The 13,333-nt window shown below is 42.5% G+C and overlaps 3 protein-coding genes across 7 annotated transcripts; 1 reads left to right on the forward strand and 2 right to left on the reverse strand.

Annotated features, from left to right (window-relative positions):
• Positions 1–2,590: 2,590 nt before the first annotated feature.
• On the reverse strand, positions 2,591–4,900 carry b4gat1 (beta-1,4-glucuronyltransferase 1). The gene is made up of 2 exons (XM_054752810.1): positions 3,524–4,900; positions 2,591–3,437 (listed from the first exon to the last, which is right to left on the reverse strand). The coding sequence occupies exons 1-2, from the start codon at positions 4,613–4,615 to the stop codon at positions 3,246–3,248; spliced, it is 1,284 nt and encodes a 427-aa protein (XP_054608785.1). The 5' UTR covers positions 4,616–4,900; the 3' UTR covers positions 2,591–3,245.
• A 1,137-nt stretch (positions 4,901–6,037) lies between these two features.
• pfdn2 (prefoldin subunit 2) lies at positions 6,038–11,473 on the reverse strand. The gene is made up of 4 exons (XM_054752772.1): positions 11,332–11,473; positions 10,765–10,853; positions 6,799–6,922; positions 6,038–6,562 (listed from the first exon to the last, which is right to left on the reverse strand). The coding sequence occupies exons 1-4, from the start codon at positions 11,410–11,412 to the stop codon at positions 6,374–6,376; spliced, it is 483 nt and encodes a 160-aa protein (XP_054608747.1). The 5' UTR covers positions 11,413–11,473; the 3' UTR covers positions 6,038–6,373.
• Positions 11,246–13,200, forward strand: nit1 (nitrilase 1). 5 transcript variants are annotated; one of them, XM_054752771.1, is made up of 7 exons: positions 11,246–11,564; positions 11,675–11,717; positions 11,901–12,148; positions 12,242–12,345; positions 12,410–12,546; positions 12,617–12,742; positions 12,806–13,200. In XM_054752771.1, exons 3-7 carry the CDS (start codon positions 11,916–11,918, stop codon positions 13,073–13,075), a joined length of 870 nt encoding a protein of 289 aa, XP_054608746.1. In that variant the 5' UTR covers positions 11,246–11,564; positions 11,675–11,717; positions 11,901–11,915; the 3' UTR covers positions 13,076–13,200. The 5 variants fall into 5 exon arrangements, with proteins under 5 accessions (XP_054608746.1, XP_054608743.1, XP_054608742.1 ...); XM_054752768.1 differs by having other exon boundaries at positions 11,915–12,148; XM_054752767.1 differs by having other exon boundaries at positions 11,679–11,717.
• Positions 13,201–13,333: the final 133 nt, after the last annotated feature.

Here is a 13,333-nt window from a genome sequence, read left to right on the forward strand (position 1 = left end):
ACCATAAGCCGTCTCCAAGAATTTGGCAGTATACCCAACCATCCTCACAACCGCAGAACACGTGTAACCACACCAGGGATCTCATCTATAAAACTGTATGTGGAATTCTGAGTAAAAGTCTCTGTGGGCCAGAAACCCAAAATCTGCATACACACAAAAATAGTCAGACTTATAAAACCATAGCTCACGCACACCTTCACTCAATTTGCGTTTTATTTGGAGTAGAAATGTGCGCATGTAACCGCACCTCACGTTTCGCGCTCTCCACGCCTCAACTTCACCATAGAAGGTCAATGCAAAGTGGCTCATGAATGCAACATTTCACAGAGAGAAGAGAAAAAGAGAAAGATGACAGGTGGCAGCATGCTACGTCCACTGTCAATGGTGTGACACTTGCCGCAAAAAAATAGTTTCATTTTTAGCGAGCATGTTTTACATTTTATCTAATTGATGCAACATTTTAGATTACAATGAATATAGTAAAACCTGCTTATTTTAAAGGTGGATGCTGACATGAGCATCATGGAAATATTAGGAATATTCTAATTATTAGCCGCACAGTGGTCTTGTGGTTAGCATGTGGCAGTGGCGGGCGGTGCATTTGGTACCTTGGCCTTCAGTGGGGGACTTGTCCGGCCAGAATTTTTCTTGACATTATGGGTTTTTGCTTTGTTTTTCCACTTTTGCATTGCATGGCTTCTGCACATGTGCACTCAGAGGTGGAGCTCCACTATCGGTCCTAAACCTAAAACTTTTAAATAAAATTCATCTACTCACCAGTGATGTCATCTTCTCCTTAGTCAGCCATTGTGGGCGTAACTTGGCTTGATGAACAGTTTTGCTGTGATCAACTTATCAGAGGACAAAAACATGGCCATGTCACTGAGAGGCGAATCTGAAGTCTGATTGGTGCAAAAAAAAAAAAAACAGCAGAGAAGGCCTTGCTGGCCCTGACTGCACACCACTGGCATGTCGGTTTGTATCTCCGTTGGAACATCGCTGTGTGGAGTTTGTCTGTTCTCCGCGTGTGTGCATGGGTACTACGGCTTCCCCTCACATCCCAAAAATATGCGTGTTAGGTTCACTGGATACTCTAAATTGTCCGTAGGTGTGAATGTGAGTGTGAATAGGTTTCTATACTGCATGTGCCCTGTGATTGGCTGACAAACAGTCCAGAGTAACCCATGTCTCACCCCAAGTCAGCTAGGAAAGGCTCCAGCTTACCTGTGACCATAGTGAGGACAAGCGCTATAGAAAACGGATGGGATGGAAGTATGGATTACCGTATAATTATTATTGGGAACCAAATTTATTGAATCAAACTACAAAACAAACAAATGCTATCCAGAGTAACTTTATGCAAACGGCCCTGACACGATCCACACTAATAGAGGCTGTGGTAAGACAAGTTTTGGTATTGATGACATACTTGACTAATGCATGTCTCCTAACTGGACTGGTGCTCACATTCTCACGTCAGGTTGTGTTTTTACAGATCACATAAATTTGCTCGGAAAGCACCATTTGCAACTTTTCTGCCCTGAGGGGTGTACTGTACTGCGAAGCGAGTTTAATGGAGTATCAAGATCTGTTGAGTCTAAAGCCAGGCTTGCCTGTACTACGAAGGCGGGCGGCTCTTTTTTAACGCAGCATTATGACCATGGTAACTTAGGCTAAACTCATAACCTGGTGCCAAACAGATTACTGTATGTCCGGACTTTCATCTTAAAATTGGCTATAAAAGCGCTCCTGTTTCACTGAGTAACTCATTTGGAGATGCCGTCACCATTTGTTGAGAACCCGGTGGACCTGGGCACAAGAATAATTCAGGCAGCACTACGACGGGAGCGGCTTTTTCCAAGATCACACTGATGTTCATTCCCTGATGAAATCCTCAGATTTTCATTCGAGGGAACATGCTACATTTGCTCACTTTTTGAGCCGAGTGTCACGACTAAAATGTGTTAAATGTGTTAAACGATACTGCACAAAGCCGAGAACTGGCTTTGTGCAGTATCGTGTAACTCAGTTTATGGATTTGTGGCTGTCATTGGTCTGACAGGTTGTTTTGGTGCCAATTTGTGTAAACAAATAACCACGCTATTGAACAGCGTGGGCTTATAAGGAGAGCATTGACGAGGGTTTTTTTTGCGTCAGTAATGGCAACCATTGTTCCACTCCGTTTAGTAAAACGGAATTTGATGCGAAGGAGACGTATTGCACTGCGTGAGACAAATTATGGTCACACCATAATGACTGGTTTTCTGGTCCACACCACCCAATACGGTAAAACTGCACATTTTGGAGTGGCCTTTTATTGTGGCCATCCTAGGGCAAACCTGTTCAATAATCATGAAGTCACCTGTTGTGAATTTTGCTGCTCAGCTCGTTAGAGAACAGCAAGGTGTGCAGAGAGTACTGACACGTTCAACAGTTTGAAAACACATTCAAAAGTTTAGAAAGCATAATATCCCTAACTTTTTATCTGAACAAAACATCCACATCTTAATTTTGTGTTATCGGTGTCAGAGCAAATTAGTCTTTACTTACACTTTTAAAATGTTTTATTAATATGCCAAGGACCAATAATGAATTAGCTTCAGGTCGAAAATAGCCAAAGGAACGCACTTTGTACACCCCTGATTTACACAGATTCTGATTGTTGGGGAGAAAAATTCAGCTTGTTAGCTTTAAAAAAAAAAAAGAAATCCATGCCTCTACTCCACATGGTTCAAGGACAGCTTTATATTTACTTTGGGTATGACTGTTTTGGGTGCTTTGTTCCAAAATCTCAGAATTAGAAGGGTTTAGATACATCTGTAAAATAAGATGACTTGGTGGTTGTCCTCCTGTAGCTTTATTAAGAACAGTACAAACCCCAAATAAATAGAAATCAGTGCGATGTAACAATAAATAACCAAATGACTTGACAATAAATACTGTGAAGAAATGACAACAAAGGCTCAGGCGCTACAGATGCTACTTGGATGCTAACGAGGCAGGCTGACAAAGACAGTGAAGATCTCTGATTTAGTCGCGCTAGCAGTGAAGAGAAAAGCATTTCGTCGTATGTCAGTGATTTGAGCCTCTGCTAAGGGGGCGGGGCCAATGTTTCAGCACATCACATGCACTGTCAACAGCACCGAAGTCAAAGCCAAGGCGCCTGCTGCCATCTGGTGGCCGCTGGCGTCACTGACCGAAATGTTATTCAGGAAAGTGGACCACCTGAACCCGAGCGAGTCTTTTCAGCATCTCCTGCTAGAAGATGGATATTTGCTCTTCAGAGCCTCTTTGAAGCTGCGAAACAGAAGCCGGTTGCGTTTGTTCTCCTCCTCCTTCCTGGCGTGGAACTCGCCCTGGATCTTGAAGCCGCGGTGGACCAGGAAGGCCGAGCTCAGCACAGAGAAGCGGTAGCCGGCCACATGGAGCTCACAGGCCTGCCAAAGACCAACCATGAGCATGTGCAGAGATCCAAAGTGGACACGAGAAGGCAAAATGTGAAAAAAAGCAAAGAGGAACCAACCTGGCTGATTCGGTTGAAGCCATACTGTTTGAAGCCCTCGTCGTAGAGCGGAACGCCACGCGAGCCGATGTAGAACGGCTCCCAGGGAACGGTCCAGGTGAGCGTGTAGGCCACCTCCAGGGCGTCATTGCCTCGGACGTGGCCGTTGATCCACCGCGAGTAATTAGTAGGGCCTTGGCAGCGAGGACACAGCTCTTCGTAAAACGGCCGCACCTCGCCCACCTGGTAGAGCTGCACCAGCTCGGCCTTGGTGGCGGGCATCTTCCTGGCGTGACGGATCTCAAAGGCGGGCAAGACGAACACCTGATCGGGGGCGGGCTCGTGCCTCAAGACCATGGCCAGGAAGTCTCGGTGCAGGTCGGCACTGGGCATCATGTCCATGTCTATCACCAGGACATAAGAGGACTCTGCGCCCCCCCGAGCCACGTTCCGAAGAAGGTTGTTGGGGTAGGAAATGTTTCCGCTGATGGCATAGTTCTTATATTTATCCCTGTAAGAGTCCAGCCTGGAGAAGACGGCGGCGCAGTCATCCAGGCCTGCAAAGGTCTGGTGGTCCTGCTCGGGGAAGCTGGCCATCTCCCCTGAGAGGCAGACCAGGTGGAAGTCCACCAGGGACTGGATATGAGGGCACAGCAAACTGAGCGCATACACCAAGGCTGTGGCAAACTTGACATCCTGGCCGTGAGCAAAGATAGCCACTGAGAGCGGGTTCTGCCACCTCTCCACAAGCGCTTCAAGGTGGTGAAGGTTGTTGATGGTCGTGTGGGTGGCCAAAGTCAGGACTTTGGAGGCCGGATTTTGATCGCTTTTAATAAGGTTCTTGTACACTCGGTACTGTCCATTGTTGTCAAAGATGCCCCCGGTAGAGAGAGAATACCTCAGACGCTCCTTGCGTGAGTTCTTCTCGTGGTGTTCGATGTTCCTGGGACCAGAGACTCCAAAGACCTCCGAGTAGCGGTACCGTTGCTGTTTGATTGTTTGATTGTTTTGAAACTTGGACAAAAAGGACAAGTAAAGGAGCTGCAGCAGCGCCACCAACAGGAGAGCAATCAGCACCACTCTGAAGGCAGAACATTTCTTGCACAGATGCATTTCACAAGAACCTAGTCCAATCTGAGAGGATGGCCTGGTGTTTGGGATCCTTTCTTGGTTCAGAGCGAGCTAACGTAGCCTACATTGCTAAACGGATCATAGCGGCCTAGCCTAGCATATTTGTCTGCCTGAAAGTAAAGATGTTCATTTGACGCTCGAAGACACGAATGTCAGCATAAAGACTTCGTAGAAGTCAACACACACGATCCACGCTCGTCATGAAAAATGTCAAATATCACCATGGACTCAACGCTTGTCTCGTATTCACTGCGAGCTACTTACCGTAATGCCTGCACTCAAAGAGCAGGGCATTTTAGCCGGCTCTGTGACGTTAATAGCGGCCAATAATCCAAGTATTTTGTTGTTAACTACTAAACCAGTGGTTACCAAACTTTTTAGAGTTGCGTACACCTTCAGACATTTGACCTGTAGCCATGAACACCTGAAAAACATACACCTTTTTTTTTTTTTTTTAAATCTTAATTAACTTAAAATATTGAACATAATTTATAGTGATTCCGGGTCAAAAATGTGTATTTTGCATGGTTACATTTTGATAAAGTTTTACATGAGCACTGACAAATAATCATCCTACGCTGTAAAATTCATTAGTTAACCTTACTTAAAAAACATGCAAACCGATTGCCTTGAAAAAAAAAAAACAATATAGTTGATCACAATAGATGTTTACATTTTACTTGGTACACTCAAGTGAGATTACCTCTTTTTAAAAAAATAAGTTTGTTCTACTTATTTATCTGAGGTGAAAGTGATATTGGTGTTTACAGTGTACATCTCTTTAGAAATATTTAACATAATTGGTTTATTAATTTGATAGTATTTCCGGGTCAAAATTTTGTATTTTGCATGGTTACACTTTGATAAAGTTTCATAACAACAAAATAAATAGATAAGTATCCTACATATCTTTTGTTCCAGTCTGATGTTGGTATCCTTGCGTTTGAATGTGTTGACTTTTTTTGTCCACTCATACTGGCCATGGTTTAAATCTGCATATGAATTTAAGATCAAATTGAAGTGGAAATTTTAACAATCATGATAAAGCAGTATCTGGAGTACAAAAATACAAACGATAAAGCCTCATTTTAGGGGGCATCCCAGCACACACCGACAGGTTTTCACTGCTCCGCCATGCGGGGATTGGAATATAAATGAAATCTTTAAGATTATACACTCTTACAGTACAAAATAATCCTCAAATTTACTTCTTTGTTCATGTGATGCAGACAGAACAATTACCAACTTTGTGCTGTGTCGCCTTTCTGCTAAGTTCTCCTTGCGCCACGAGGCATTCGGGCACATTTTGATTCACGTACCCCTTATTGCAATGGGTGTACACCTGGGGGTACGCGTACCCCACTTTAGGAACCTAGGTACTAAATAATTACCACTTTACACACATGGCTTTGAGTGTTTTTAATTAACAGTCAAATAGCAATAGACTTCCTAACTTTTATTGCATTTCCCCAATGAAACATCACACATTTGTGTTTCATGAGAGCCTTTAATCTTACAGGTTGTAATAACAAATCAGCTTTCTGATCCTTGTATCGCTGTAAACCACACTGAAGCACTGTGAAATCAGTTTTCTTAATTTCAACTTTGACGGTCCAAAATCTGACCTTACTAAAATGCAACAATGCGGAGGCAAATTCCTTTTTACAACCTAGATTTTTTGTTAAAACTGCAACTGTTCTCAATATGTGAAATGCTAATATAGAAGCATACTGTCAAAAACTAGGAAACCAAAACACCCGCTCCACTTTTCGGGCCGCTTCCTTCGCTGTTGGTGGAGGACGTTGATTGGCCTTGTGCTTCTCCCTCACCCTCGCCGACCAAGCGAATGTTGTAGCGTTCCCTGTACTCTGTCAGCTCACGCCCTTTATCCTGCATCTTTGTGTTGATGGACTCAATTATTTTGGATATCTGTATGGGGACGAGAAGAGAGTGTCAAGCTTTATACGACAGTGTAACTGCATTGACCTATACTTGAGAAGAAACACCCAGTTTCGAGTTGCCTTTTAACAGCAGCATAAATGAATGGAATGTAGTGGTTACCTGAGGTGTCCAATCAAGTTCAGGTCATGTAAGGTGTCACTAATAAGTCACTCAGAAGTTTTAAAAGTATTTGCAACATGTACTGGCAGCTTAAAATGTTTGACCTGTTCTTTGTTTGTTTCCAACGCCGGTAAAACCTCTTTCACTGTTCTCTCCACCAACACGCCACCGACGAGACGAAAGCATTTCCTGGATGGATCCACGTCCTTCAGGGTGTCAATGACTAAGCTGGATGTGAAAATACACGCCACAGAAGTCAATGTCAAGTGTAGGTAAACAGAAATGTCAAGTCCAGACGTGCGACAAAACCAGTTAACCCTTTATCTTCCAATAGATCGTCTCTAAACAACATCATCTCGAGCAGTTCAGAATCAATATTTATCTAATAACATGAGATGCATTAAATTTAGAAAATGCATCACGCTCATCACTCATTTCTAAACACTGGCCTTGACGACTTCCAGTGAAAGTGGCAAACAAACCCTTCGCTGGCCTGACATATACTGTATAAACTCGCTTATTTGTTCACATAACTCACTCAGAACGATGTAAAACACTGTGTCTGTGTCCTTTCTTTGAGTCAGAACAGGATCAATTAAGAGCTGCTGTTGAGGTGTTCAAGCGCACTGGTAACTTTTACTGTTAGGCACAGGCTTTCAGACATCAACCAATCAAAGGATGGTGTGCTTGGCTCCATAGCTACAGCGGTAGTTCCCTCTCACTGTGCCCGGACTGCTGTGTCACGGTGTAGGGAGCTCGCATGGGAAGTGCCGCTCCAACCGCTGGTTGCGTATAATAGGGACCGCACAAACACTACTAACAATATTGTTGGCCATGCTGTGTAATAATAATAATAATTTAAAAAAAAGCAAATTGAGCAATACTTTGGTTGCATGCGTCTGTGTAGGCTCTCAGTCATACAGGAGTTGTCCATCGAGGAAAGGACTTCTTGAGACGTCATCTGTACTTCTGTGAAGAAGGTGTCGGACGTTTATCAACATCGCAGGGACAATTCTAGTGGTCCTCAATCAGCAGTACATCTACACCTTAAAGCAACCAATCACTCTTTTGAGGACAGCGAGGTAAAGATTTTGGCCAAAGAAAACAGATGGTTTGAAAGAGGAGTAAAGGAAGCCATTTTTGTCAAACAACAGAACCCATCATTGAATCGGAATGGTGGTTTGAGGTTTAATTTGAACCCTGTGTTCAGCAAGTTACTGAGACCAAAACCCACAGCTCTTAGTCTTGCAAATGAGGTGAAGCCAGGGCCGAGCCAGAACAATAGATGCTAACGAGCCAGTATCAGAGTCGTTCATACCCAACTCAGGGAGCGACACTTCCCTTTTATCGGAGGTGTTAATAGCAGGAAAGGATTACACCACTACTCCGCCCAGGCTTAGTGTAAGGAACCAATAGGAGGCGGGTGTTGGCACACCAATTCCTCCCACTCTTACTGTATTTAAGGCCTAGGCTACCAGCACTTACTAGTTCGCTGACAAAGCTCTTCGGATGAGGAGCGAAACGTCCGACACCTTCTTCACAGAAGTACAGATGACGTCTCAAGAAGCCTTTTCCACTTTGGTTGCATTATTTTTTAAGCTTTGAAGAGCTATTTTCATAACCATATTCAGTTCCACAAATGTTTGCAACAAAAGCATAATATAAAAAAAACAAACAAACAAACAAAATATCCGGTATCGGATCGGATCGGCAACACTTTCAAAAAAATCGGATCGCATGCCAAAAAATGTGGATTGGGACATCCCTACTACAAAATGAAGATCATGGACTGCTGGGAATAAATACAATTTCATGGAAGAAATACTAGAATTGAAGTTGTAAATGTAGGTCAGTCCTTCTGATAGTGCTTAGGCCATCAGCGAAGGCTTTGCTGGCCCTGACCGCCCGCCACTGACTTTCACATTCATGTTATTGTTTCTTTGTAATCATTATTTTATTTCGTGTCTGGCCAGGGACTGTAAATTAGCTAGACGTACAGGAGGTCCTCGGTTTACAAACACGTTGAAAGTCAATTTTGAGTGGATGTTGGAACATCAATTAACACCAAAGACACTCACTCTGTACACAGAACACACGGATATATAAAATACAGTCATAAAAAGATGCAAGTTATCACTGTGGATCTCTTATGAGCAGATCCTGTCACACGTTCAAGGATACAATCTTTATCCTTAATAGTCGTGGCAGTCAATCGGCTTGGACCAGGCATGCAGCCAGTGTTCAATGTTTCTCCCCTTTCTGAGAATGTTTGCGATGCCTGGTTTCACTTCCGTGGTGGTGGCTTTCCTTTTCTTCGTGCACTACGATTGGGGAAGTTTACTTCTCTCGTGGGATACATAACGACGGGCAGGATGTTGTCGAGAGAGAACAAGGGGTTGCTCATCAGTGTTGCTATGCGCAACTACGTATTCTTCCGGCACATGCACGTAACTACTTCTTGAGTGACTGTTGTATTTACAAATGAAACCACTTTGGTTGGAACTAAGCTTTTGATTACTGCATGGGGACGCTAACCATCAAAAAAAAAAAAAAAAAAAAAAGAGTACATTCCACCCAATTCTCGCCCCAACACTGCAAGCCACGCAAAACACACGCACATTAGTCATGTTTGTTGTCAGATAGTAGCCATTTGCAAATGTTTTGCTACTCACATGAGCTATCATTTAATGCAGAGGTGTCCAAAGTTCGGCCCGGGGGCCATTAGCACCCCACAGCAGTTAAAAATTGTATTTTTTTTTTTACAACAGACTAACAAAAGCAAACAAACAAACAAAAAAAAAACAGCAGCAGCAAAAATGGAAACATTAGCAACAATTTTACAACAATAAAGTGAAAATATCAAGAGAACAAATATGGAATCTAACAAGAAAACGTAATTTACATAGCAGAAGGTTGAAATTATAAAGAAAGCCGTTTTTTTAAAGTTACAATATTATGAAAAACAAATAAAACAAAAAATAAAGTTGTAATTTTTGAAAAATTTGGTTGCGAAAAAAGTTGTTACGAGAAAAAGTCACAATATTATGGGTCATAAATTCAAGAAGAAAATTTACAAAATAACAGTTGAAAAAGTTACAAAAAAAACTGCAAAAATGAAAAAAAACCTGCTGTAATTTTACAAAAATAACGTCAACATATTAAGAAAAAAAGTTGTATACTAACGAGAATTTTTTTGTTGTTGCAATTTTACAAGAACAAACACATAACATTATGAGGAAAAATAAAGTCATTTTAGTAGCACAGAGTTGAAGAAAAAAATATGCTATTTATTTGTAACTGGAAAAACTGGAAAAGTTTGAATATTATGGGAATAAAGTCATAATATTACAAAAATAAAATGACCAAGGTTATTTATGAAGAAAGTTTAAATATTTGGAAAAACTAAAAAAACAGCAAAAATGGGAAAAAACGAGCAAAGAGCTAAGTTGATACTATATGCTTTTTTGCCTATATATCACAAAGCGGAGATGCGTTTTTTTCTTGAAATATAAATAACTTCTTAGCATATTGCTTTACAAAATATCAACGTGGCCCTTGCATTCTTTCATTTTTCACTATGTGGCTCTCGCTGGAAAACATCTGGACACCCCTGATTTAATGTAACCATAAAGTGACTCTAAATTGTCGATCCAGTCTGTGAGACTATACACACACACACACAAACGGACATTTACAGTATGTCTATAGTGACATGAATACCAGACAGCGATGAATGACAATCCTCTTATTTGGGTCGAACAATGCATATTTTATCTCAGAGTCGTAACAATTATAGGCATTTATTTGTTCAATTTGTTCTTTTAAGCCATTACTGGTAACATATGCTATCCGGTGATGGTGTTCCTATATTTTTTGGTTGAAAAAAAAAGTGTAGTTTGGAGCTGAAGAGTGACAGCACCTTTAATTTAAGAGAGTGCATCATAACCACAAAACGTCGCAAACCAAATACCGCCTGTACATTACATTTTGTAGTATTGTTATATCTAATGTCCCTGTTAAACAATAAAAAAACTAAACTGACCACCCAAGTTGGACGCGTAAAAGCTCACCTGTGTTCATTAATGTCCATCTCTAACTCTGCTGCTTTGGAGGCCATGCTGCGCTGTTCCTGACGCATCCTCTGAAATGTTGCCACCACCTGCCAATCGCGACAGCACTCATTGATTCATATGCACATTTTGATGTTGTTCAGACAATTTGCACCAACGTTGTAGAAGATGACAAAATATGCTTAACGCCAACCTGCTAAATTATGATGCAGTAGTTTGTGTAAATTTTGTAACGTGTAGTGTTTTGCGAGTGTCGTGTGGTGTCCACTGATAAAAATAGCGTTCACGCTAAGTGGACACAAACGACGGCTGTACACGTTAAAAGCCGACAATCATAAAGTAAGACACCAGAACCATCCACCATACAGCAACTTTTTAAACATTAAGAAGCTTTATCTATTGAAGAATTTCATTGTGACAACACTATATTGGAGCCAGACGATGGCGATGAGATGCTAATGTTAGCACTGGCTAACTTTACGCACCCCGTGGATCCACGTTGCGCTACCGAAACAGAATCAGAACCAACAAGCAGACACAATGTGGTCAGGGTGTACGGGGCGGTACCTGTTCGGCGGAGGGACCGGACTGTTTACCTCCGCTAGTGGTGCCTGATTTAGTACCCGTGTTGCTACTGTTGGCTGCCATTTTTGAAAGGGTGTTGCTGGGAAGTGAAGGGCTGCCGGTGAGATTGCCTGTGCAGAAATAACACGTAACAAAACTGGTTAGTTTCGTTTGCGTTAGCTAACAATGTAAACAGACAAGGGAGTGTGTCTTCCTTTTGACGACTAATGAGAAAGGTGACAAAAATAGTTGCTGATAGCAGTTAAACTTTAACATGGAGTGAAATGTTGACACTGTGGTTTATTTAAACCAATGTTCTTCTCCGTTTTGGGATCATTTGCAAAAGTTAGTTCCTCGCTTCCTGCTGTGACTGTGAAGCTGCACTACAGGTACTCATTATTTCAGCTATTATTATGACGTTATTGTCTAGTAACAGGTTTACAGAATTTGGTTGTAGAAGTCAAGTGTTTTGCACGAAATGGAAGTACTTTTCTTAAAACATTGTCAGAACATGTCACTGTAATATCAGTATTATTGCTTTTAACGTGAATTTCATTAACTGAATGATGAAGCTGTCCTTATACAGGATGTCCAGCGGTGGCAGGTCACTCGCTGCAGTGTGTCAGTTGAACGCCACTCCAGACAAGCAGGCCAACTTGTGTGCTGCCAAAAAGCTGCTGCAGGAGGCGGCACAGCAAGGCGCCAGCATGGCGTTCTTGCCTGAGGGCTTCGACTACATTGGCTCCAGTCAGGAGGAGACCTTGGCGCTGTCGGAGAGCCTAGAGGGGCACACAATGATGCAGTATTCTCAGATAGCCAGGTACATGTTTAGAAGTCTGTGAAAAGGTACATTCCCGTCACGCTCTTGATTCAAGATTCAAGAGTTTTCAAGAGATTCATTCCCTGGTTCCAGGAAGTTGGACATCTGGCTGTCTCTGGGGGGCTTCCATGAGCGAGGGCCAGCCTGGGAGGCTGAGCAGCGAATTTACAACAGCCATGTGGTCATGAACAACAAAGGTAGCTGAGGGTTTTTTACGGCCACTCCGTCACTTGTCTGCACTTGACATTTTCCTTCACACAGGTCAGATTGTGTCCATCTACAGGAAGTCCCACCTGTTTGACATGGAGCATCCTGAAAAGGCCATCTCAATAAAAGAAAGTGCCTTCACCATCCCAGGACCGGCGCTCGTGTCTCCGTTCCAAACTCCTGTTGGCAAGGTGTCTTTTCCTGACCTACACTCACGCTAGTATGGACTTTCCTTCTGGTGAATGTTGCCTGTTCTTTCAGGTTGGTTTGGGAATCTGCTATGATTTAAGATTTCCTGAGCTGTCACTGGCGCTCCAAAAGAATGGAGCTGAGATTCTGTCGTTCCCATCAGCCTTCACTGGAGTCACTGGAGCTGCCCACTGGGAGGTAACAAGAATGAGACGTGTGCTTGATGCAATACATCCCCCTCTAAGAACCTTTCATTGCCAGGTGCTGCTACGTGCAAGAGCCATTGAGAATCAATGCTACGTCCTGGCGGCGGCGCAGGTCGGCCAGCACCATGAAAAGCGCTCATCCTATGGCCACACCATGGCAGTGGACCCCTGGGGTGTGGTGATGGGTGACTGTGGAGGAGAGAAAGCAGGGATGCTGCTGGTGGAGGTGGACCTGGACAAGTTGAGCAGAATCCGCACAAATATGCCGCTCCAAAAGCACCGCAGAGATGAGAAGTTTTACACCACATTGTCTGATAACCGATGAAATAGTAAAACATCATGACAGATGTGTGGAAATCAATAATTGGAATAGAAGTTATATTATTTGTATGTGCTAGCTCAGTGGCTTTCTCATACCGACCATGATGGAATAAATTAATGCTTTACAAACATCAGTCTGACAAATAACATTTTATTAATTATTGGTATTGTATTAAGTGTAACAAAATAAAATAATATTACAAAACAACACAAAGTGGAGTACAGTACAAGAAACATATAAAAAGGTAACAGTTTTGCTGTC

Source organism: Dunckerocampus dactyliophorus, chromosome 15, assembly GCF_027744805.1.
Source record: "Dunckerocampus dactyliophorus isolate RoL2022-P2 chromosome 15, RoL_Ddac_1.1, whole genome shotgun sequence".
Taxonomy (NCBI): domain Eukaryota; kingdom Metazoa; phylum Chordata; class Actinopteri; order Syngnathiformes; family Syngnathidae; genus Dunckerocampus; species Dunckerocampus dactyliophorus.

Excerpts from the sequence above, each read along its gene's own strand:
- b4gat1 (XM_054752810.1), bottom strand. The coding sequence starts at position 4,615 with ATGCATCTGTGCAAGAAATGTTCTGCCTTCAGAGTGGTGCTGATTGCT. Across the intron at positions 3,438-3,523 it reads GCTTCAACCGAATCAGCCAG|GCCTGTGAGCTCCATGTGGC; the intron begins GTTGGTTCCTCT and ends GGTCTTTGGCAG.
- pfdn2 (XM_054752772.1), bottom strand. The coding sequence starts at position 11,412 with ATGGCAGCCAACAGTAGCAACACGGGTACTAAATCAGGCACCACTAGC. Across the intron at positions 10,854-11,331 it reads CCGGTCCCTCCGCCGAACAG|GTGGTGGCAACATTTCAGAG; the intron begins GTACCGCCCCGT and ends CGCGATTGGCAG. Across the intron at positions 6,923-10,764 it reads ATGGACATTAATGAACACAG|CTTAGTCATTGACACCCTGA; the intron begins GTGAGCTTTTAC and ends TTTCACATCCAG.
- nit1 (XM_054752766.1), top strand. The coding sequence starts at position 11,641 with ATGTTCTTCTCCGTTTTGGGATCATTTGCAAAAGTTAGTTCCTCGCTT. Across the intron at positions 12,149-12,241 it reads CAGTATTCTCAGATAGCCAG|GAAGTTGGACATCTGGCTGT; the intron begins GTACATGTTTAG and ends CCCTGGTTCCAG. Across the intron at positions 12,743-12,805 it reads CTGGAGCTGCCCACTGGGAG|GTGCTGCTACGTGCAAGAGC; the intron begins GTAACAAGAATG and ends TTTCATTGCCAG.